The 26,769-nt window shown below is 33.8% G+C and overlaps 1 protein-coding gene across 3 annotated transcripts in view; it reads right to left on the bottom strand.

Moving 5' to 3' along the window:
• The window catches only part of HBS1L (HBS1 like translational GTPase), an 83,191-nt gene that overhangs the window by 47,986 nt on the left and 8,436 nt on the right, over nt 1–26,769 (bottom strand). Inside the window, exons 3-5 of one of the 3 annotated variants that reach the window (XM_054570003.1) lie at nt 21,783–21,908; nt 15,387–15,581; nt 12,099–14,181 (exon numbers count right to left, since the gene is read on the bottom strand). In XM_054570003.1, coding sequence (XP_054425978.1) covers nt 12,707–14,181; nt 15,387–15,581; nt 21,783–21,908 — 1,796 coding nt within the window. In that variant the 3' untranslated portion in view covers nt 12,099–12,706. Of the gene's footprint in view, nt 1–12,098; nt 14,182–15,386; nt 15,582–21,782; nt 21,909–26,769 lie in introns of those variants that run through there. The other 2 variants (XM_054570002.1, XM_054570004.1) reach the window with 2 other exon arrangements.

The raw sequence follows: 26,769 nt of genomic DNA on the forward strand, positions 1-26,769 counted from the left end.
AGTTCTGAAGTTCCTTCCTAAATTCTGCCTTTGAAATTTTCAAGAACATGACCTTACAGACAGGGAGAGGATAATGTACTTGATTAATCCTGTTAAACATACTTAAATTTAAAAAGATAGATAATAAGTCACATACTATCTCTAGACGTCATGTTGAATTTATATATGGGACCAAGAGTCATTCCTAAACAGCTTAAAACTTGGTAATATCCAGTTACTATTTTATATACAGAAATAACTCCATAATAATGAATGTAATGAATTTCAGAGCAACTAGTAAAAGGCAGGCTAGGGAAACTAACACTGTTTTTAAAGACTACTATATGATAGGTGCTGGGCTGAAGGAAAAATCACTATAAACTTTGAAGTAAAAAAAATGCAAAACTTTGAAGTATACATGATTGCCATTTTGAAAACAAATGCACAAATATACAAAAATGTCTACTGAAACATTTTTTGTAATAATAAATTGAAAACTTAATAAGTTCCTATAGTAAGTGGTTAAATGAAATTACAGAATAAAGTACAAAGAAACCTACATTTATTGGTATAGAGAAAAAAAGACCTATGGGTGGTTGCTAGGGACTGAAGGGGGAAATGTAGCTTTGCTGAATGACTATAGTTTCAGTTTTGCAAGATGAAAAAGTCCTGGAGACTGGTTGCACAACAATGTGAACATACGTAAGATTGCTAAACTGCTTAAAAATGGTTAACATGGTAAAAATACATGTTACGTGTATTTTACCACAATTAAAAATAAAATTTAACCAAGTTCTTAAAAAAAGATTTCTAAGTAGGTCCATAACACATGATTAAAAGAGACTTAAAATGTGTGTCCCCACATTTTTAAAAAAGAACTAACATTCCCTATATGTAGAAACACATATAGTAAGAATTAAAGAGAGCAGGGCTTTGACACTGGAAGTATCTTATTCTGAATGTTGGTTCCATTTACTATTTTGAAGGCTTTGACAAGATGTTTACCCATTTTTGAGCTTCAGAGCCTCCAGCTTTAAAACTAGGATAAAAATAATCCTTACTCTAAATGATTACTGTGACTATTAAATGAGATAATAGCTATAAAAGTTTAGTACAATATTTGGTGTGCAGTCAAGTGTTCACTAATACTGCCTACTATTATTGCTTAAATAAATCAAAATGCTAATAGTTCTAAATTTTGCATAACAGGATTAGTTACATTTCTACCATTAGCTCATTTGAGATTTCTAGTTTTACTCAATACACATAAACTCAAAAATATAAAAATATCACTTACTGAAGCTTGTGCCTAAAAGTGGCACCAGGCCAGCAACTATAAAAAAGCAAACATTATTCGGGATTTTAAATTAAACAGAATTGTTGCTCAAGTAGGAATCAAAGACCAAAATTGATTTAAAATTAAATAACCTAGAAAAAGACTTCATTTCCTAGAACTGTTAATTTGCAAATTTTTAGAAACTGATACCCATTCTCTATAGATGAATGTCAAAGTGTCCTAAATAATACCAGCAGGAAAAAAATGCATGAAAGTAATTTTTAAATACCTCACTGATGATAAAGCTTGTTTCCCTAAAAAAAGAGCTTTTATGCTTAAGATATTTATCAACAAAAACCAAACAAGGTAAATCACTAAAATATAAAATTTTGTTGCAAGTAATATATAACGAAAAGGTCGCTGAAGTTCAAGACAACTCAGTTTGAGTTACAATTTGCCTCTCAGTAGTCTCATGGAATAAGGCAAATTATTTTTATGAGCCTCAGTTTCTTCAATCTATCTCACTGATTTTCATAATAACCAAATAAGATATATATATAAAGCCTAACACATAGTTTACATTGAACATATTAATTCACTTCCCTATCTTCCCTTGACAGGTAGCATCTCCCAGAACAGAGTACTTTAAACATAGCTAATAAAAAGAAAGAGGTTCAAAACACCTGTCTATATTCGGTGCCACTCTTAAACCATACTTAGACTCTGAAAGACTACTATAAAGCTCTAGGGAAAAGTCTGTGATTTAAATCTATGTCCCTAATGGCTACCATATTTTTGACAGCAAGTGAACATAAAATAAATGCTGGCTAAACTTTAGAATTTTGCCCCATCCCTCCTTTCAATCCCTTGCTAAAATATTTACCAAACACTCAAAAAATATTAAAAGGGTTTATAATTGCCTTAGGATGAAACAAGAAAGTACATACAAATGTATGTAATCTCATTATAATTTGTATGGTTAAAAAAAACATAATTAAGATTAAAAGAAAACTCTGCATTTAACATTCATGCATTTCTTACATGGTTCTGCCTATTCATGAAGATAAAAGTGTTTTGAGTCTGTAGCAAATTATTTTTAAATTAAGCAATTGTGTTTCAATTTTTCCAGTGTAGGTGTATATACAAAGAGAATCTTAAGACATATGAGAACATTCTGAACTAGTTTTTTTTCACTCAAATAAACCACTTCCTTTCAAAAGCCCACATAATTTTAAAGCAGAAGCCAATTGACTCTGAGGTTTTCTGTACAAGTATAAAATTATTTTAATTGCTTGAGCAAAATTAGTGATTGAAATTTTTTTCACCAATTTAAGATATTTAAATGGGAACATCAAAAAATTGTAGTTAAAGTATGCCTACAAAATGTATAAGTACATTACTGAAAAATTCATATAGATTTAGAAGCACTCATAACATCCATATTAACTTTTTTGGAATATAGACTTTCCAAATTAATCACAGGATTTATTTTCAGGATAAGGATAAAATCTTCTAATACATTTGACCTGATAATGGAGAAAGAAGTTACATTGCCTAAAAATCTAATGTCACTCTTCCATTTAGTTAATCAGGTAATGTCAAGGAAAGAGACAGAACAATAAAGAAGTAGAAAAACAAGTGACCCTATTGGAAGTGTTTATGATTCTGTTGTTTCTTTTTTAATTTCTTGCATCTTCTTTAGAGAACCTGCCAAGACTCAAAAATAACAGAATCAACATCTGAGTATAGATGTATTTTATATATATATATATATATCCAAATACTAGAATACGAATATACTATATGAAGTTTTAGTAGACTACTGACACTACAAAATCAAAAAAACAATGCTAGCAAATAGCTATAATTTCATTTTGTAAAATTAGACTTTATTTTTTGAATGAAACTTTACTTGGAAGGGAAAACCAGATGAAATTCAAAAGGAAAGGAAAATGGTGCACAAAAGGTTTCTAAACATCACAAGCAAACCAGTATTACTAAGGCAAATCTTTTCAAAAATAAATCAATTGTACAGTCCAGTATTAAAATATATTTCTCCAATGCCTCCAACATTAAAAAAAAAAACCACCAATTCTCTTAATGGTCTGATTAATATAAACATTTGTTGGCTACTTTATTTGTGAGCCATGGAGATATCAATTTTAAGAACCTTACAGAATGTTAAATTTAAATTACACGATTCCTTCATCTTATCTGTAGAGTATTTTTTCTTAATCCTTACTTTTTTAAAATGAATTGCTTTTCAAAAAGGATCAAAATAAACCCAGTACTAGAAAAAGGCTCAACAGCAATCAAAAGTAAAATCTCATTTTTCACAATATTCATTTTGTCAAAACTATTTCTCTTTCAACATATACTAATTACATAATTTTACACCATAAACAGTGTTTTTGTTTTTGTTTTGCAAAGAATGTTCCTTTCAAACAATGTTACTGTATATGTATTTCAAGCTCCGGGTTTTTTGTGGAATAACAAATAACACTCTGTTACTCAGTTTTATAGTTTTGGGAGTGTTTTCCCCCTTGGGTGTTTCAATATGGAAAGGAAAATACCATCAGAATACTGAAAGAGCGACCCATAATTTTATTTCCTAAATATACACTTGTTTAGGAGTCCACTCATACAAATTTATCATAAAATTATGATAATCCATTCTAAGTTTACTTGTATTTGCTCCTGGTGATTTCTAGTATTGTTAACAAAATGAACCAAAATGTTATCTAGGTTAAAGGGACATACCAATACAATGTATTATTTTAGAAATTAGAGTTCTAACTTATTATCATGATAAAAGGCTAATTTTTATGTAAGTATTTAAGTTCTCATTCCAAAATCTAAAATTAGAAAAATACTGAAAAATTCTCTTTCTGAGTAATAAAAGAAATTTCCTTCTAGACTGTTCAGGAGAATGCCACGATAGTCAGGCTAACATGGAGAGAGGAATCATTATACCTAAGCATGTAAACCTCCGGGGCAAGGTGTGCCGTATTGTATGTGTAGATGGGAATTACAAGCCTCTCAAATCAATCTAGTTTCACAGGTAAAAGGGGGGTTTAATCTTATCAAGTATACTAGGGAAAAAATATCCAGTTAAAGAGATAAAGTAAAGATGTTTCTATCCTATTTTTCTCCCAATAAAACACAGAGAGAGAGTGGTGGGGTCAGGGGAAGGGGAACAGAAGAAAATGTGAACTAAATAAATGAATGTTATATTATTTTCTGTTTGAAATTTCATAAATTAACTTTAAGATAAAGAATTTAAAATACATTTCAGTTCAATTAAATGTTCCACTCAGAAAACAGATTAGGTGTATAAACAATAGATAAACTCCCTAACTAATGATTTAAAACCGGGAGAACTAATTATCAATCTAGGAGCCAGTCTTTGAGGGGAAAAATAAATTACAAGAGGGAAAAATTTTAAAAAGCTGGCAAAGGGGGAAGTAGAAAAAAGACAATATTTAAAATAAGAATGGGCTTTAACCACAATATAGAAGAATCTAAAAGAAAAATATGGCTGTTTTATTCCAAAACTGTGCCTTTTGGGATACTGATTTTAAGGGGATTATTAGGAAACAAGAACCAGAAAGAACCATTGACCCCACCCACTTTCCTACCTAAGAGAGTCTATGATAAGGCCTATTCCAAAAGAGCTAATCTTAGGATGTTAACCTTAGTCTAATTTGAACTGAGTATGAATGGAAGGGAGGGCTCCAGACTTGCCTGGTAGCAAGATCACCCTGTGTCACATGGAAGCAAGAGCGTGCCTGCCATGTGTCACCCTGTGTCACGCTGAAGCAAGAACATGCCTGCCATGTGTGTTCTGCTCTTCTTCAGCAACCTGTAAACTGCCTACTTCCTCTGAAATCTCAGAACCCTGCTCCCCATTTTGTCCAAGATAACATATACCATATTTTAACTCATTGTCTTTGGAAATTTCCAGGCTATGTAAATTCCCTCTGCACACATATAAAATTTGATTTTTCTCCTGTTAGTCTGCTGTATGTCTTTGAATTATCAGCCCAACGAGAATTTAGAAGGTGGGAGTAAAAGTAATTTTTTTAGCTCCCACACTGCAAAGCTAAACACACACTTCTGTCAACCTGTATAATATGCCTGGTTTTCTAAGAAAATTAAAATTTTCAAAACTGACCACAGAATATTGAGAATGATAAATCCTATCACAAACAAATAATTTGAATGTCCTTCAAATTAAGGGAAAAAAAATTTTCTAAATGTTCTATAAAAACATTACAAGGGAAACCTGACAAAAAACATACACATACCGTAAATTAATTTTATAAATAGATAAAAATAATCTTAAGTAAAATATTAGCAATGGCAAGGAAATAAATTCTGAGATGTTTTAAATTAAAATTACAGCAGCCAGAAAGCTGGCACTTCTCCTTTGCAGACTTTGCTGAGCCTATCCCAGAGTTAGCACCGCTTTACTTTCTCCCATTCCCCTTGTCTACAGCTAACGGAAGTCCTTTCAGAATAAGTTACATTGCTCTCTGAGCTACTGGATGTTTGAAAACGCCGCAAAACTCTGGGATGATGGACTTGCTGTCTTCCATACTTAAGATATGTTGCTGCTGGTGTAGACACCATGCCCCAAGACGAGTCCTCTTTATTTGCTAGCAAGGATCTAAAAAAACCTTTTTAAAAAAAGACTTTCAGCAGTGGAAGTTAAAAAAAAATTTTTTTTGTTTCACAGCAAATAAAATCTATCAAATTAAAAGACTAATCCATCATGACCAATTAGAATTGTTCCAATGTTACAAGACTAGATCGATACTAGAAAATGTATTAAAATAATAACAGTGTTTAATAGTGTAATGTCTAAAGCCTTTTGCATCTGTGAAGACTATATTTTTTTCTCCAAAAATCTTTTGATAACATTAAACATCTCAATAAAAATTACAATTGTAAATTTTTCAGTAACTCAACAAGCTGTTTCTAAAGCTCATGTGGGAAAAAGAGCTATGTAAGATAACTCGGGAAAACTATTTTTAAAGGAAGAGAGAGAAAACAAGAAAGTCTACAAAATATTTAAAAATCTAACAGTAATAAAAAGCTACAGTAATTAAAAATGCCACATTGGCATAGAAATAGAAACAGAAAACAAAGAAATACAGTTCCCAAATAGACAAACAGATGAACAGAGAATAATTTAGTATGTCAAAGATGGCATTTCAAATCAGGTTAAAAAAAGAAAAAGAATGTGTAATTCAACAAAAGGTACTGTGAAAAATCCAGTTATTGAAAAGAGGAAGAATGTTAACAGAGTAACTGAATTCCTAACTTATTTCCCTCTAATAGCAGCTGGATCAAAGACTCAAGTATTTTAAAAATAAAAAAATGAACCCATCAAACACATTAGAAGAAACAAGTAAAAAAATTGTCTTGTAGTGGAGTAGAACTTTGAAACAAAAACCCACAAAAGATTGATAAATTCATATACATTATAATTAACAATCTGTCTTCTAATGTCCTTAAAAAATGACAATCAGAAAAAGTATTTTCCATACATATCACAAAACTCTAATTTACTTAGAATTTAAATATATAAATTAAATATAAATGTATTAAATACACACACACACACACACACACACATTCTTAAAAGTCATTATGAAATATAGCAGAAAAATGGGCAAAGATTAGGAACAGTTAGTTCCAAGAAAAAGAAATACAAAGAATTTGAGAATATAATAAAGCAGTCACCCTCACTCATTAAAGATATATAAGTAAATGAAAAAAACGTTTCTAATTATCAGGTTGTCATAGTACCAAAAAACAATATCTTTATCTGTGAGAATTTGAAGAGAAACACTTAAAAACTTGCGGGAAGGAAATTAGTAGTAACTCTTTTAAAGACAATTAATGCAGTAGCTATCAAAAGTTTCAAAGTATATACTTTTGGCCTAGAAACTCAATTCCTAGAAATGCAGGATTTTCATTTTGGGGTCATTAGCAATAGTAACTAAGAACACTTAAAATGTTTATCAACACTGCCTTTTAATGTTCAAACGTATTATGGAATTCTACACAGCTTTTAAAAACAGTAAGATTGATCTCTATATGCTAGTAACAAAAAGACTTGCAAAATATTTTAAGTGCTACAGATACAGAAGTGTCTAGTACCCTCCCATCTGTGTAAAGATATATACACACATTTATATATGTGCAAAATGCAAGTGTCTAGAAAAATAAAGAAACAATATGCTTACAGATTTATCTCTAACTTCCTATGGGAACAAGGCTGTGGAACTGTATTAGGAGTGACTAACTTTTTACTTTAAATCCTTTCCCACATTTATGTGGGAATATTCTAAGCTGGAGATACAGCAGTAAATACATAAAATCCTTGCCTTTGTTGAAATTACATACAGGAATGAGGAGCAGAGAGGAGACAGATAATAAAACAACTGTGTACACGCACACAATGTCAGATGATGCAAGTGCTATGTGGAACAGTCGAGCAGGGTTACAAAGGAAAGGCACTCCTTGTATGGGGGAGGCATGATTTCTATGTAGGGCAGTACTAAAAGTCATACAGTGAAATCGGGTGCATATGCAGGTTTCCCTGTAACAAGAATGGGAGTAAAGTGATAAATAAACTATAATCTAAACAGCAATTAGCCAAGGGGAGAAATAACGGTTGGGAGAAGCAAAACAGAGAAAACTAAGGTAGGTGTTCTTGGGTAAGTTTGAGTACGGGGGCACACAAACAGAAATGAGTCCAAAACAGTCTTAATAAATAATTTAAAGGGTTTATACAAGGGAAGAGAAAATTAAAAACTGTATTTTAGGAAGTACAGAAAGTGTTTTGGAGGAAATAAACTGAGGGAAAAAAAAAACAGTTAAACATTTCAGTAACTTTGTCCAAAGCAAAGGGGCTTACAGATTAGTAAGACAAAAAACATCCAGTGAATCTTCATTATTCACAGATTCCAAGTTAGCTAATTCACCCACTCACTAAAATTTGTAACCCCAAAGTTACCTGCGGCATTTTCACAGCCACTCACAGACAAGGGCAGAGGAGCTAAATATCTGACATTCCCAGCTGAGGCTGAATAAGGCAGGACACCCTGACTTGACCCGGCTCTCATACTGTACACAAGTGTCATTTTCATGACCTGCTTAATGCCACATTTTTTGCACTGTGATTTTAGTTTGTAATTTTGCTGTTTAAAATGGCCCCCAAGAGTAATGCTGAAGCATTATTTGGTGTTCCCAAGAACAAGGCAGCTAGGATGTGCTTCACAAATAAAAGATGTGTTAGATAAGCTTCGTTCAGGCAAAAATTATAGTGTCATTGGCCATGAGTTCAATGTTAATGAATCAATAATATATAAACGATATATATTAAATAAAGTACCTTTAAACAAATATATAAAATAAGATTATGTATTAAATTGGTTGGCAAAAATATTGCGACCAGAGAATCACAGGAACCTAATCTTCTGTTTCCTGTAGGAGCTATGGTTCAGTGTTCACACATTTCATTCAGTGTCTGTTAATATATGACTTTATAAAATGTAACTACCACAAGTAACCAGCACTGTATATGTACACACATATATTTACTTATTCATAAAGCAAAAAGGACTGGTAATGAGTTATAAGAAGTAAATGAAAGAAAAATTCAAAGATTATGTTAGCTTGGTTTCTGGCTTAAGGAACTGGAAAAGGGTGGTACTGCTAACAAAGATGGGAAATGGAGGCGGTGGTGGCAGCTTGGATCAGGAAGGCAAAGCTTTGAAGCTTTGAAGAGAATACTGTTATGTATACCACACTGTAATAAATATAATTATATATTTAAGTACTAAAATCCTCTGCCATTTCAGAGTTAAGAATCGTATCTTTTTTCATCATCTTGGTATCTTTAAGTCATAAGATAAACAGACATGTCAACACCAGAAATGTGCACTTTATAATTCTTTTAACTTCCACTGCCATCTTTGCAAGTACATCACTCACATTCACCATAACCTATAATAGTGTTTCTCTGTGGGTCCTAAAAAGTAAAACTGTATACAATCTTACTTTTTGAAAGCAAGAGTTTAAATGACAGACACCATACAAGAAATTCTGCATAACTAAGGAGTTTGTTTTTTAATTTGTTTCCAGGAACATAATGCAGTACCTGCAGCATAAATTATTAAATATCATTCTGAAACACCAAGCTTATATAAAAATCCTAATGGATAAATTGTGATATGTCTTCACACTTGGTTTTAAGAAAACCTCAGAATTATCATTTATTTCAATGCCGCTTTTATAAAAATATACATATACACTCAAAAAGTGACAAGTCTTTTGATACCCTAAAAATTATTATATACAACTGAGGCTTACATAATTATTTTTAAAAAAACAAATAAATATATTCAATCAATCCCTGTCTAGTTAACATTATCTTTGTTTATATATATAACAGAAAATATTTTCTAGGCTACTACAAAATTGATTTTATAACCAAATATTTATTTGTGTGAACATGAAACAGAAAACTTGATACATAGTTCTTCCTGAATATATAGTTGTGTAGTTGTTTATTTGCAATGGTCCACATAGAGATTCTGGGTCATTTTAAAAGGTAAATAATCATTAGAATCCATTAGTTTTCTCCTATTATCCTAACAGTGCTTCCTTTTACATACAAAGAAAAGCACTGTATTAACTTTATCTTTGGTGTGATAATTAGTTGCATGACCTCCCAATGAATACTAAAAATTAAATATATTAATTTTTACTGGTAATAGTTATTACTACTTATATGATAAGAAAAACAGTGAAGGAAAAGTTCAAGAAAGAAGGATTCAATGCCAACGAGGGAAAAAAAGAGATTACAATGTCACTTTAGTAACTACAAAATAAGAAAAAGGTAAAACAAAAAAGGCAGAGAAGTTAAGCAAAGTGTTCTGTACAGAAGTGAAACATTATTTCTTGGCAATCAATGGTAAGAACCATAACCAAAAAGCCAACCAAAGACTTTAGAATGCAAAGGGACAAAATATTTATGAACATGAGATCTTTTTAAAAATAACAAAAAGATTAAGAGTAAAATGGTCAAAAATTTTTTTTGTATTTTATATCATTTAGAATGTAATAATATTATTTCTATTCCTAAGGTAAAATAATACATTTGATCATAATGCAAATAAAAATGGTTTTGCATCTCAAATTTGATATTTGAATTAGAAAATAAAACAAAACCACTTAGCACATCCGAGCTACCAAGACAGCTGTTGGACCAGCGGTTGATGCAGAAAATGCATTAAGAACAAGCATTACACTAAGCATGTATCAATGAACAAGCAGCCACTTGTCTCTGTGAACAGGGCAAGTGCATACCATGCGCATGCCTGACAGACCAGTAGCCATGACAAAGAAAAAAATAGGGAGGCATTTAAAAATCATTGCCTTCCCTATTATCCTGTAATATAGGACTTTTTCCCCTAAAATAATTTCATAAATGGTTGTTATAATCCTAATCAGCCAACAAAGGGAGAGTTAGTTCACACCACAAGATTTACTGTGTGACTTAAAAAGTATTGTGTTTCCACATAAAAATTGGTTTGTTTAAAAGAAGGTACGACACAGTTCAACTTCAGTATGGGTTAAATAAGTATTTGTAGATTCACATGCAAAGTGGACCACATATGTAGCACTTACGCTATCAGGAATTATTGGCTGTTCCAAACAAACTCTTAGAACACAATTCACTTCTAAGTTGGAGAATGCCTACATATAAATCTAGGTGATGCGTCATATACTAAAAGTTCAAAATAACTAAGATGTTTCATCTAGAAAAACAAAATCAAAGTTGAAGTGATTCAAACTTTAAAATCAGTCATAAAATATGTGATTTATATGACCTAAACATCACTATGATGTGCACTGAAATATTCAATTAAAAATAAAACCTGAAGACATCATAAGAAAGTGTCTGATCAAGAACAATAAAGACACAATGCTGGCTTAAGCTTTCCCACCAAAACAGTGGATATAATATAAAAGACTAGAATGTCATTCTGCAAATAAATAGAAAACAGAAATACAAAACAAGTTTATCAAAAGTATAGTGAAGTAGCTGCCAGAGAAAAATATTTTTTTTACTGGCAAAAGGCCAGCTATTTCTCTTTTCATTAAGAAATATTTTAGACAGTATTTTTTTCCTCCAAGAAACACTAATAATATATTATCAACATCCTCTTATGTAAAGACCATAATTTCTATTTAGTAATCTTTTGGTATTCCTGATTACCAGAAAATATGAATTATAAATTCATGTTGGTCAAATATTATCCTAAGCATTAGTAATTCCTTTCATTGTACAGCTTTCTTTCTCTAACGCAGTAATTCTCCAGTAGAAATAACATATCCAAATCACATAGGGACTATTTTGAAAACACACATTCCCAAATGCCACACTCAAAGACTGGTTGACCACGTTCTCAAGTAAAGCCACACTATCTGAAAAATTCCCCCAGTGATTCTGATTGCTAGGTGAAGAATCTGCTTTAAGGGATGAACTGCATACTTGTTCTGCTGACTAGAACTTAACCTGGTCTGCCATTACTGAAACTTAAGATTGTAGCACACAGCTGCCAGTGGCAAAGAGGGAAAACTCCACATTTCATTACTTACAATAAAAAAGTTTAAGGAGTATGATAAAATTATCTATTCAAAGAACATGCAACCAGACTTGAAAACACTTTATATTTATTTTAAAATATGTATTTAGGAAAAATGGTTTTGAAAATGTATAAAAATAATTTCTGTATTAATGCAACTTCAATATTTACATGGTCCCTTTAAAGGATTTTCATTTTATTTTCATCGCAAATGTATTTCAACAACCTCCACAGTATTCTTCAAAGTCAGGAATTTAAAGGTTTTTCTAAAAGAAAAATTTTGGATTCATCTACAGAATATTAATGAAGCTAGGGATGATATCACTGATACTTTAAAATGTAATTATGTCTCAGCTATGCTTATGTTTAGTGATTTAAAAAAATCTTCATCACTAAACTATAATAATCCTAAGTGGTAGCATTTTGTTTAACAACGAAGCACAAAAAAATAGTTTCTCATTGTAAAAAACTTCAATGCTTCAAACAAAAATACTGTATCTGAGGTTTGATTTCACAATATCAAGTTTTTGTATGCAATCTGTAAACATACACCCATTATAGGCTATCAACTTAAATAAAGCCAGTTTTCACTAAAAAAGATAGAGTAAAAATGAAATTTCAGTGCAAAAATACGTATCAATTAGTTATCAACTGATTTAAAGACTATTTTAATATAAAAATCACAACTTAAATCCATAATGTTAAGTCATCCTATAGAGTTTAAATCACTTAAAATAAAAATAACTTGATAACTCTAAACAGTTACCAAGTTTTCCTTTTGTTACTATTCTCTAGTAAAAACTTTCCTTTGATTAGCTTTTACAATGTCATCAGGAGATGCTGATTTGAAGTCAAATGGTGTTATTGCTATAAGAGGACTTACTTCTTTGTCTTTTATGTCTTTAACTTGTCTACTATAAAGAAAAGTCTTATAAAGGTCAAGGGTGCGTCGCTTGCAGCCTTTCAATGGGTAACGAAGACACAGTGTTGAAGCAAAAGCTGAAGGTCTAGCAGCAAGGGCCTTGGTCCAAGACAAAGAAAAAGGTGGTTTCCTAGCCATAGAGACTTTATTGTTTTTCTTATTATCCTTAACAGAAATAGAATTTTTCCCTAGCTTCAAACTTGGAACTTGAGTTCCTGGTGTTGGAGCAACTGACTGGTCTACTACAGGTTTTGAAACAAAATCTGGGGTTTTTATAAGAATGCTAAGGTCAATATTTGAATCTATTTCAGGTGACCTCATTTCAGATGAAATGAGCGTAGAGGAATCTTTCTTAGTCTGAGAGTTGTCTATATTAATTGTTTCTGCGATCAAATCAGAAAGTGACAAATTCTCAAAGTCTCTTGTAGGAGAAGTTTTACAAAATGCCAAAGATGACAGAGATCCTGTTAATTCTGATACTCCAGTTGAAGACTGACACCGATGTGCTAATTGTGACAGGGGAAAGGATCCCAAACTTAGATCGGAGAAACTGGCAGATGGCTGGTTACAAAGATCAGATAAAGTAGAGCACTGACTTGAATTGTTTTCTTTGTGGTCCTGAACCAGTTCAGCTAGAGATGGACTTCCACGCTGAGAAAACTGAAAATTGTCATTTTTAAAAATGTAATTCTTTGCACTTTGTTCAACTGAAGAAACATTTCCAACTTCAGTCATTTTATGAGCATTTAAATTATCAAGAGCCACATTTTCCAGTGAGTGAGTTAGGAGCAAAGGCTGATTTAAACTTTCTAAACTGGTTTGTACTGAAATGTTTTGCAAATCAGGTAGTAGTGAATCATTTTGCATAAGTAAAGGGTTATTTGGCATTGTGTTCTTTATCATTAAGGATTTTAAATCTGGTATTCCCTTGAATACAGAATCATCTTTGGAAACACATTCAGATGCAGGAGGGTTTAACAAATCAGCATCTAGACTCTTTGAAATTAGACTTTCCAGACTATCTGTGGATGATAATCTGATCGATGGCTGACTTTTACAAGAATCTCTTGGCATGTCGTCAACTAGTTCAGCTAATGATAGCTCTTTTCTTAACTTACATGATTCTAGTTTCTTTTCACTTTTAGGCCTGTCAAGTTTCTTTTTTTTATGAAGTAAAAAGTGACTTGGTACAATTGAGGAATTATGATATAATCCATATTTTGCTACTGGACCAGAAAAATCAAATGGTTCGCTACTGCAATCCAAATGGTTTGCAGACTGAGGAGAAGAGCTTTGAACATTATCAGTTGAAACTTCAGAGTAAGATAATAAGACTCCTTACCTTACAAGAGCCATTAATTTTCAGATGAATAGGTTCGCGTATGCAGAAGACAGTCACAGCAACCAAAAGAAAACATGAAATGAGGCATTTAATTACTAAATGTTTCTTTTGATTAGGAAACGAATAAAGTGATATTTGGTCATTATTTAATAAAAAAGCAAACACTCTAAAAACCAATAATAAAATTTACCTTTCTTTAACCATCTAAAGTGACCTTCATATTTTGTTCATTGATATATACAAATGTAAGTACCAAGTTAATCAATGTTTTAATTTCCACAAAACTTTTAATGTGAGGTGTTAATATAGTTGAATTATAGTCAGGGTGGTCTCAAAATTAAAATGTCTGAAAAACTAAGTTTAACTTCCATATTTTTAATGTATTAAAAACAAGCAAACAGCACCCTATAATTTAATTTCTATAATGATCTGGGATAAGCTATTGATATAGATGACATATCACAAACCCATTCTCACGTTAGTTAAAAAGTGCATCCCCCTCAAATTATTTTTTTAAAATTTTAATAGAAAATAAAAACCACTTTTATTTCATAGTAGCAGACTGCATATAACTTTTAGCAAAAATCTAGACTTCAGCTTACAGGAAGTATCAACCCAGTTAGCAAGTCATGAGGCTCCTACTAAGAGATCTCATTCCAATTACTATAAAGGTATCTCCGTTACCTTATGTTGACTAAATCCCAAATTTAACCCCAAATTCTACAAACTTAAAATTAAACATCTGGATATAAAATGCAAGATTGGTATAATTATGATATGTACAATACTTAAATAAAACTAAATTACATTTATAAATACTATAAGCATAAAGGGATTTTTTGACATTGTTGGGCTATTAATTTCCACCACCTGGCCCATTAGAATTCAAAAACAACAGAAATTTAGAAGCTCTCTAAGCTACTAATAAAAAGCAAAAGTGTTTGTCTTGTTTTTAATAGGATTTTATTTCCCCTTATCCTACTAGTTATGAAAACAAGCAGGGGGGAAAAATACAGACTTTGACAGAGGGGACACAGCACTCAGCTTAAAAATCTGCAAACTAGAAAATCAACTGATGATAATCAAGAGTTATTGTAAAATGCAAAATTTTCTGGCAATTTTCCTTAACAGCTCAAGCAAATTAAAGCTTCTTTTAAAGCATTAACTGCAAAACAACTAAAAGAACAAGTAAAAGCATACCTTTTGCTGTCTTTCCTGTAGCTATTGCTCCCTCATTCTTGACCTTCAAACTCTGTATCTTATCTTGTTCCAGAACCATTGACAAAGCCTTCTGCACATCAAACTTGTTCTTCAGAACTGCATCAATCAATGTGTCATCTGGCACAGCATCTCCAAATACCTCTCTCATGTGATCAAGGCATGAATAAAGACGAGCTAGAACAGACAATAATTAAAAGCTACACCAAATGGTGTCATAAAAAAACTTCAATCTTCGAAACTGAAAGAATTGAAACTATAATAGGATGTTCAATTCTTTTTTCCTCCACAATTTATTTATATTATATTTTTATCCACAACATACCAATCTTCCTTTATCAAAGAAACAATTTCATTAATCAAGAAATAACTGTAATGTCTCCTAAACAACACTAATGCTTGAAAAGAAACATCAACTATATACATGGGTGAACCCCCTCCCAAAAAAACCCCAGAATATAAAAAAATTGTGTATTTATATAACATTTAAACTTCAGTCATCTTCAAAGTACCCTCCATTTGATGCAATACACCTATCAAGACTTTTCCACTGCTCTAAACAGTTTTGTAACTCATCGATTTTGATGCCTTTTAGTACTTCTGCCATTTTTTTTTGTTTCACCCCTTCTGCATCGGCAAAAAGTTTCCCTTTTAGGGCTCTTTTCATCCAGGGATAAAAAATAAAAAAGTCACTCAGGGTGAGACTGGGTGAATAGCGAGGGTGGCGCATGAGGGCCATGCCGTGGTCAAAAACTGCTGAGCCCTCAACAGTGTGGCAGATGCGCTTGTAAATCACCCATTGTGAGATAAGCAAACATGTTGAGTCTTCAAAAAAAATTCACTGAAGCTGAAGGCAGCCTCCTGCAACACCAACAGCTGGTACATGGATCCAGGGAGGTTCCTAGAACACTCACCTAGCAAGGAAAGCCTGTACTACAAGGGGCCCAACCTCCAAAAGATAATTCTGTTTTTTGGGGGGGTCTCCCCTCATACACTCGTATCTATTTTCCAAGATGATGATGTTTTGCACTGAATTTTACATGTGTACAAAGGGAGGAGTAGGTGTCGGAGTATTTCTAGGTGTTAGGGAACCCAATCACTAAGAGTATTTCTTAAAATTTATTAAATTATTATTAAAGTTTTCTTTTAGGCTAGCTTCAGTTTTCCCCAGCCAACTAAAATCGCCCTTAATAACTCTATAAAAATGGGCAAGATACCCTAATATTAAAATGTCATAAAAATAAGGAAGTCCAGTAGATTAAGAGAATGGACATTCATTTTAAAAACAAAAATTTTAAATCTGAAAGTCTAGTCTTTTTAAAATTTTTATTTTCTGATGACATTACTTATAAAAAGTAATTGCTAATAATATTCATTAGTGATGTAAATTCCATGAGAATTATATCTCTGGATCCTAAAACAGGACCTGCTAGAGGTCACTACTGAATAAAAATGGATGAACACATTAATTTATATTTGTACAGCATGTGACAGTTTTCAAAAGTTTATATATTTTGTAGTCCTCACAATAACTCTATGACCTAGATATATCAGGCAAATTCTAATTTATAAATATGATTGAATATCATGGAATTACACCCTACAATGACAACGACCACACTTTCTTTAAAAATTCAAACACTACTGAGAAGTTTTAAACATAACTGAGGTTTGCAGACTCCCTATTCTGTAACCATTTCACAAAATGCAACTTATATTCCATTTCATATGCTTACATGTTGAACAGGAATCTACTGGCAATACCCTACCTTTGTTAAAAATAAAAGCAGTATTTGATACTTTTTCCATTGCCTTCTTTTTAATTAATCATGTGCCACATAATGACATTTTGGTCAACAATGAACCAATATACTGGTGGTCCCATAAGAGGATAATGGAGCTGAAAAATTCCTATCAGTTAGTGACATCACCATCTTAATGTCCTAGGAAGAGATGTCCAACTCATGGCCCACAGACCGCAGGCAGCCCAGGATGGCTACGAATGCAGCCCACACAAAATCGTAAATTACTTAAAACATTATGAGATTTTTTGTGATTACGTGTCACAATGTACTTAATGTGTGGCCCAAGACAATTCTTCTTCCAGTGTGGCCCAGAGATGCCAAAATGTTGGACGCCGCTGTGAGCAACACATACACACATGATTGCGGTGCTGCTGGTGTAAACAACCCTGCTGAGCTGCCCGTCGTAACAGTATAGCACAAATAACCAAGTGCAGTACATGATACTGGGTAATGATAATAAATGACTGTTACTAGTTTAGATATTTAATATATGTTTTATCATGAGAATAGCAGTTTTCACCCAGTATGCCAAACATGTAATACCTGACGATTCAATCAGGGGCACTGCCCTCATTTCCCTTAGACTGTCAAATAAAAAAAAGGACAACGGCCAATACAACAGTAGCCCTGTGGTGTAAATGAGTCAAAATTATACCTTTTTTTGGTCAGATCAGCAAAATATGTATTTTTGTTGTGCTGCAGAATTTTAGTAGTTTATGAGTGCCAGGAGATAAAAAAGGTTGAAAATTGCTGGTTTAGAGTGTACTCTACTTATTAAAAAAAAGTTTGCTATAGAACAGCATGCCATGTTACACCAGCAGCAGCCTTATACATCTCATTTACTGAGTCTTCATTTAATCTCCTGTTTTACACAGTAACATGCTGAATGGCTTGTAGACTAAGAGCAATACGCATACAATATAGACTAGGTATACAGCAGGCTGTACTACCTAGGTTAGTGGAAGTGCACTCTGATGTTCACACACTAATGAAATCACCTAACAACACGTTTCTCAAAACATAACCTGTTGTTTAGTGGCACATGACTGTATTAAAAATAAATTCCTCAAATATTTGAGTAATTCTGCTTTGCTTGAGTCTAACATTGATTTTAGACTAATAATGTACACTTGAAAAATTATGCCATATTTATTTCATAAATACATGAATTACTGTAACTGGAACAGAATGCTTAGTATAGCTAGCATCAAGGCCTCTTCTAATTAATTACAGCAACTATTTTCTACACATACAAAAGTATGTGTAAAAACAGGTAGATGAGTAGAAACGTGAACTCAGGCTGTCTTGATTCATACCCTAATGCCGCTTACTAGCTGGTACGATATGTCTCATTTTCCTCACCTTTAATATGAGGAAAATTAACTGGCCTACCTCATAAGGTTGCTGTGAAGATTAAACATATTAACATCTGACCAACATTTAGAAGAATATCTGAAAAGCATTTAGTAAAGGTTAGCTACCATCATTATTATTGTTATCATGCAATTAATTATGTCAGATGGGAATGATTACCTTTCATTCTCAAACATAATTTGAATTTCATACCTTCTTAATCATTCTGAGGCATAGCAGAAAAAGTATAAGACTTCTACTCTACTCCTACCCTCTCACCCCAAAATGACAACTATAACATTTTCTTCAAATACACAAATACTATTAAAGAGTTTTTATAGCACCTTCTCTACAAGCTTTTATCCAGATTGTTAAATGTATTTGCAGTTGATAAAGAAATTTTTTTAATTCTATCATGTAGTGACATCACCATTGCAATGCTTCCCTTTCTTTCTGATTTCATGTATTTGTGTTTTCTCTCCATTTTTCTTGGTTAGCAACTGACATATATTTTACTGATATATTCAATGATCAGCTTTCAGATTCTTAAATTTCCTTTTTTCCTTCTAAGTAATTGTTAACCAATTTTCAATTTACCAACATTTACAAAGTCACACTCTAGAGAAGTAAATCAGCTCAATCCTGCTCACCACCAAGGGATGCCTTCACTACGATACCTGGCCATTTTAGTTCTGCTACACTGTGTATATATCTATGGTTTGAGTGATGTTTGAAACAACGTCATGTTAATTTACTTATAGAAGACCAAAGCCAAAATACAAATATCTCTGTTAAAATGTTTAAGAGCACTGAAAACATTAAACTCAGGACTGATCTCACTACTATTTATGAGTTCTATCTTAAACAATTTACATGGATATGACCCATCAGGGTACTTTGCAGAGTGTTACTTTGGACCTGAAATATTTTAAAAGACAGAAAAAAAAATACCAAAAAACCAGCCTTCTGGAACCTAATGTTTTGTAAGGAAATGAACTACTATAATCATAAGCTCTACATAGAGCATATAAAACAATAAATATTATTAAAAGACAACAAATCCTCATGTTTTTCTCCTAGGATCAGATGAAGATTTCAATTAAAAAAAATTCCAGCTACTAAATAATAGCCATACAATCTTCTTGTTTTAAGTATATTTTATTGATTATTCTATTATGGTTATCCCATATTTTCCCCCATTTACCCCTATACCCCCTTTCCCTCCAGCACCCTTAGTTCATGTCCATGGGTCATACATGTAAGTTCTTTGGCTTCTCCATTTGCTATACTATTCTTAACCTTCTTGTCTATTTTCTACCTACCAATGATGCTTCTTATTCCCTGTACCTTTTTCCCTATTCTCCCTCTCCCATCCCCACTGATAAACCTCCATGTGAACTCAATTTCTATGATTCTGTTTCTGTTCTAGCTGTTTGCTTAGTTTTTTGTTTTTTAGGTTCAGTTGTTAATAGTTGTAAGTTTGTTGTCATTTTACTATTCGTAGCTTTGATATTCTTTTTCTTAGCTAAGTCCCTTTAACATTTCATATAGTAAGGGGTTGGTGATGATGAACTCCTTTAACTTTACCTTATCTGAGAAGCACTTTATCTGCCCTTCCGTTCTAAATGATAGCTTTGCTGGAGAGAGTAATCTTGGCTGCATGTCCTTGTCTTGCATGACTTTGAATACCGCTTTCCAGCCTCTTCTTCCCTGTAAGGTTTCTTTTGAGAAATCAGCTGATAGTCTTATGGGAACTCCTTTGTAGGTAACTCTCTCCTTTTCTCTTACTGTTTTTAAGATTCTCTCATCTTTAATCTTGGATAATTTAATTATGATGTGTCTTGGTATGCTCCTCCTTGGGACTCTCTGAGCTTCCTGGACTTACATGTCTATTTCCTTCACGAGACTGGGTAAGTTTTTCTTAATTATTTTTTCAATTAAGTTTTCAGTTTCTTGCTCCTCCTCTTCTCCTTCTGGTAGCCCTATGATTTGGATGATGGAATGTTTAAAGGTGTCTCAGGGTTCCTAAGTCTCTCCTCATTTTTTCCGAATTTCTGTTTCTTCATTCTGTTCTGGTTGAATATTTATTTCTTCCTTCTGTTCCAGATCGTTGATTTGAGTCCTGTTTTCCTTCCCTTCACTATTGGTTCCTTGTATGTTTTTCTTTATTTCACTTTGTACAGCCTTCACTGCTTCATTTTGCATCCATACTCAATCATTTCTGTGAGCATCCTGATTACTGGTGTTTTGAACTCTGCATCTGATAGGTTGCCTATCTCCTCGTCACTTCGTATTTTTCTGGAGTTTTGATCTGTTCTTTCATTTGGACCATGTTTTTTTGCTTTTTTTTTCTTGGTGCACCCCTTACATTGTAAGGGGCGGAGCCTTAGGTAAACGCCAGGGCAAGGCAACCCACTTCACTAGGCTGTGGCACTGTATGTGGGGGAGGGGTGAAGGGGAACAATGCCGCTTGCTGAACTCTCCACCAGCTTTAAGTCACTTCCCCTGCTATCCACAAGCAAATTGGCCCTTCTGACGCTAATTCCCAGGTGGGTAGGTTTGTATATGCTCTAGGACCCCATGGGTCCCTCCAGTGGACTCTCCTGTGGGAGTTTCTCCCACCGCCACAACCCACACAGGTTTTTATAGGCAGAGGTTCTGAGGCTTCATTTCTCCATGCTGGAACCCTGGGTTGCACAGTCTGTCTCACTCCCCAGTTGTTCCTTCCAGTTTATCCACATGCAAACATGGGACCAACTGGTCCACCAGCCGCCCCCTTACCCTTTATCCTCTCTGCCCTGGCTACCCATCTCCACCCCAGCTGGCCATCTCCACCCTTCCTATCAGCCTGGATGAATGTTTCTTCTTTAATCCTTGGTTGTCAGACTTCCATACAGTTTGATTTTTCTGGCAGTTCTGGTTGTCTTTTGGTTTTTAATTGGTTGATGTCCTTTCCTTTGATTGTGCGAGAAAGCGAAGCATATCTATCTATGCCTTCATCTTGGCCGGAAGTCTAGCCAATTTTCAAATATACGGTTAATCATACACTCTGCACATAATGTACTTAATAAAATGTAAATCTTACTTGAAAATATAAGATGCATTTGTATCTTTATTACCCACAATCACTACCATGAACAATCACAATGAAACCAGTAAATTCTGGTATATCGATTATTAATCATTTTCAGGCAAGAAATACAGACTATTTTTTTTATACCTTGATCAAATCCACTTAGCTGATGGTTCAAAAGATAACTGGAAGATTCCTTCAGATCTTCGTAATCATATTCATCTACAGGCTCAACAATAGGTTTGTCACGTCGTGAGTAAATAAACTGAGCAGCTAGAATATAAAATGATGGAAGAAAATTATTGAGGAATGCTTTAGTACAGCCATATCTCATTAACTTTTTTTTTTTAAACAAAAGTTTAAGTAAAAATTAGGGATTCTGATCTACTACCTATAGCCATTTACCTACATTCTAAATGGATCAAAACAAAGACAAAACATACCATACTCTAAGGGGTGTCTAACCTTGCAGCCCAGGATGGCTGTGAATGTGGCCCGACACAAGATCATGAATTTAATTGAAACCTTTTTTTTTTTGCTCATTAGTTTTCGTTAGTTTTTGTGTATTTAATGTGTGGCCCAAGACAACTCTCCTTCTTCCAGTGTGGCCCAGAGACGCCAAAAGTTGGACACCCCTGCTCACAGTCAAATGTCCTAGCTATTATTCATTAGCCTCTTATAATCATCTTCCTTCTTTCCTCCTATCTCCAAAACCATTCCTCTGAACTTAGTTTATCTTCAGTTTTCAAAACCATCTTTCCTGATATCTCATATACCTACCACTCTACCTTCTTTAAATTTTCTCTTCTTTGGTACAAATATTCCAAATCTTATCAAACTTGCTTATTGGTGTAATTAAGAAAATACTAAAAACAGACTAGGATTTCAATTTCCAAGAACTGCTAATTTGCCTGAACCCAAGAGTTGACCATAATCATAGGCCTTAACTTTTGAACATCTCATAACTTTCAATTATACACTGATACTGTATACTAATGTCAGACACCTTTGACTTTCAGACATCAGTCTGCTACTCTGTACTACTGGTACAGTGTCATCACTCAATATGTAATTGGGTATTATATATTCCAATAAAAGGAGGAAACGCAAAGTATCCAAGTGCCGATATATGCCTGAGTATCATAAAAAGCACAAGTGAGCAAATAAGAAAATCATCATGCATGCCCAAAGTGTTGACTCCTCTGCCTCAACTCAGTATTTGGGGACTGTGTTCAATTGTGAGGAATAATATTAAAGAATAGGTTTAAAATGACAGAAATATTAATACAATATTCCAAAGGCAAGGTGTTGTTAGGGATTTTATACTATTTAGCTTTCTGGAAGAACATGTGACATATAAATCTATTGCTTAGCATTCCCACATTTGACTTTTGTGCACGTTTTTAGAAAGTCACTATCTATGAAAGTAAGGAAAACTACCTACATTCAAAATGTATAGATAATGCATATATAGACAATAAATAATACCATGGCTTATGTGTAAAACCTATACTCAGAACGCCATGGCCATCTATTCGTAGTATAAATCAATTATAGTTTTAGAGAGTAGCAGGAAGGCCAAAAAAAAAAAGGTAATGACATTTTTAAAAGCCAAATAAATTGTACAGATAGCAACTGCTGCAGAATCACAAAAGATGAAGTAATCACTGAAAACTGGAGCAGTTATAAAAAGGAGGTAAGAACATCAGAAAAACTGAAGGGGTGGAAGACATCTTAGCCAGGAACAAAATAAGAACTAAAGAGCAGGTGAGAGAATTCAATCTATTGTGCTATAATGCACATTTCCTTATCAAATAAGCTCGTGCCAAATGACAAATAGGGGAATAATGAAGATATAACATTCAAGTTTCTTTGGTTTATGAGATGTCCCCCCCAATACTTCAATGTTTTGCATCACTGCATAACAGCAGCAGGTACAAAGTCCAGTAACACCAACCATAGACTATTATACTATAATTGTAATTATACTGTAATACTACATAGCCCCACATTCTTTCTTTGTTTCAGTTTGTCCACTTGTTTTGTATTTGTGTGTGCTTACTGTTTAGTTCTCTAAGACCTGTAAGCATTTTGCCTTTGCAGCATTACTCATTAGTTTTAACTCTTTTTTTACACCACACAAGGTCTATCCAGAAGCTATCCGAGACACGTAATATGAAAAAGAGACATTACTGAAGAGGATACAAGATACAAGAAACATTGTACATGGGACAATGACACCTCAGTCCCCTTCAAAGGAGGCACCTTGGGACCTCACAGAATTCTCCCAACCACCACCAGCTGCCCTGTTGCATTTTCCTGAATTTCACTGACAGTCTGAAATTTCTTCCCATTCAAACATGATTTTAGTTTTGGAAAAAGCCAGAAGTCACAGGGTGCCAAATCTGGGCTGTAGGAGGGCTGACTCACCGAGGTGATTTGATATTTTGCCAAAATACTCTGGATGAGACATAATGCGTGAGAGGGCGCGTTGTTGTGATGAAGCTGCCAATCACCAGCTGCCCACAACTCCAGCCTTCTGAATCATCGGAATAGTTTCCACAGAGGAATGGTCAAGCTTTACGGAAAATTTGATGCAGATATGTTGCTCTACTCCCTCAGTCATTTTGAAGGGGACAGCCACACAGTACCCATGCTCACTGTACAGCGTCTACCACCTCCACTGACTAGTACAGTGAAGTCATCGTTGTTCACGAATGCACAGTCCAGTCCACTCTCCTTGGCTGCCAGGTGACATCGATGTTGTGGAAACCATCCTCATTATATTAAAAACAGCTGGATTGTTTTCACATCGGCCTCATATTTCTATCAGGCTTTCTCACCTTTTAAATGTCATGTCCTATATTTACTGGAGTATTTATTAGGAAGTTAATGTATCATTTCAAATGTGCAAGAATTTTTATTAAGATGATTATTGTTTTTGTTAGTACTTCATAGGTTGAGTGGTCTGTCACAATCCTATGTTTTCCCCAGAAGTTCTGTGATTTTTTAGCATACAATTTTGAAGATCACAAGGCAGTCATTTCTTAAGAATGTATATATTATGTGGTATATATATATAAATATTTCTATTTTCCCCCATTTATGAAAGGAGAATATAATGCTGCTATGATACAGTCAGCCTGGCTAAACAGCAAAAGAAACATCCTATTTCACAAATACTCTTTAATATGACCACTTTTTTTCACATTAAAGAATCAGAAGACGGGACTGTCTCAATCACATGGCATTTTAGCATTATGTAATACTTAAGAATGATGGCTGATTTTTTTTAGTAGTACATAAAATAATGGTATGTCTTACAATCCGTGGCATAAAATGTGGTAGTACTAAAAAATGTAAACCGCGCCATTTTGTGGCTGGTAACTTACAAATTACTTTCCTGGATGAAATAATTGCTTCAGTTTATCCTCAAAGTAACAAATACGAGTATATTTTCCCCAACTTCCCCTCATAGTCCTGATTTGTCTTAGGTTTAATCTAAAATCAAAAATTAAGTGAGGCAAGAAATTAGATATTTCTCTCAACAATTTTCACTTAGGAAATACTGACAGAGGAAAAAAAGTTGCCAACGTCCAGCCGGGTAACCACACCACCTCCCAGGAGCTTTTTTTTCTGAGGGGTTTTTCTACCCCAAACCCACGCACAAGCCAACTCAGAAACCTATACAGTAGCCACTGTTTTAGCAGCAGTAATGGCTGGATTTCCAGGGGAGTGGGGACAGTAGGAGGACAGTTAGAGGGGGGAAAAAATATCCAAACGCTAAGAAGCTGAAATGAGAGCCTAAAAGGTAACAAATACACTAAAAAGAGAAAAGCAATGGCAAAAAAAAAAAGTATAAAATGCTATTCCTTTCTAAAAATTTAAATGTTTTCTGAAAAATTGGACACCCACTCTAACCTTTTAAATTTAAGGCATTCTGACAAGCATACAAATTCAAAGAATCAGAAACCAGACTCCTGAAATTGCTAAAACTGTTCCCTAAACACCTGAAAATAAAAATCATGTAAGGCGTTCATTGAGTATTTGGTTTTCTAGGTCTCCTCCCGTGGAGATAGTTGGATTCAGTGGTGCTGGAATGGAGCAGGAAATCTGTACTGGTATCATCAGAGAAGGTTAGGGAGCGCTAGCCTACATGTCTCCCCTTTCATCTCTCTTGCCTGGAGACAGCCCACTTTGTATCACATTATCAGTTACTTTCCTAAAAAACCTTTCATAAACTGACACTACACATCTAAAATTAAAAACCACCTTCCATTATATGGCCCCTATTTTCTTTCCAGCCCTCTTTCCTACTGCAACTGAACTTACTATGGGAGTCTTTCCAGATACACCTCACTCGGAGGCCACTACTCAAGCGCTGTTTCCTCTACCTAGGATGCCATTCTTACCCCCCTGTTTCCCAGTCCCAACCCCACCTCCCTCCAGAAGCCTGCCTAGCCTCCTTGAGGCAGGGCTATTTCTTTACCCACCCTCCTGCTGCGTAGCATGTTGTTTGAATGGGATTTTTAACTGGCTGCCTTATAATACAATAATTTATACAATTATTACAACAGGGTTTTTCTTGCACGTTAATTAATGCTCAAAATAGGTTTCATGTTTAAATGGACTGAGTAAGGATCACTACTGTTAGCCATACAAGGAGGCCATTAGATGGAGATGGTGCTAATGCTTTGTTGGCAAATGGAAAAGTAAGCCAGAGTTAACCCCATAAATGTCTCTGGATTAAAAACAATCAATCACAAAAAGCCAACTAGGCTTTCCAAATAACATAACCACTGAAGCTACAGACAAGCAAATGAACTTATCTGCTTTATTTTGTGCCTTCTCTATAAAAGCCTTGCCCCGACCTCCCGTAGTAGAGCACTCCTGACCACTTGCAGTTTGGAGCTGCCTGATTCAAATTGTTGTCTGCTCAAATAAACTCTTTAAAAAATTTTAATATGCCCCAGTTTATCTTTTAATACTTCTAATTGTTTTAGTTGAAACAAAATTCAGAACTGTTCAAATGAAGTGTTATATATAGGCTCTTTTTGCTACGTCAAGCTCCTTGATGTATATTCAATACTGAGTATCAAAGTCAATCCTCCTAAACGGAAAAAAAATCACCCTT

The sequence above is a fragment of the Pteronotus mesoamericanus genome, unplaced genomic scaffold, assembly GCF_021234165.1.
Source record: "Pteronotus mesoamericanus isolate MK-2021 breed Mesoamerican mustached bat unplaced genomic scaffold, CSHL_Meso_final contig_20, whole genome shotgun sequence".
NCBI lineage: Eukaryota > Metazoa > Chordata > Mammalia > Chiroptera > Mormoopidae > Pteronotus > Pteronotus mesoamericanus.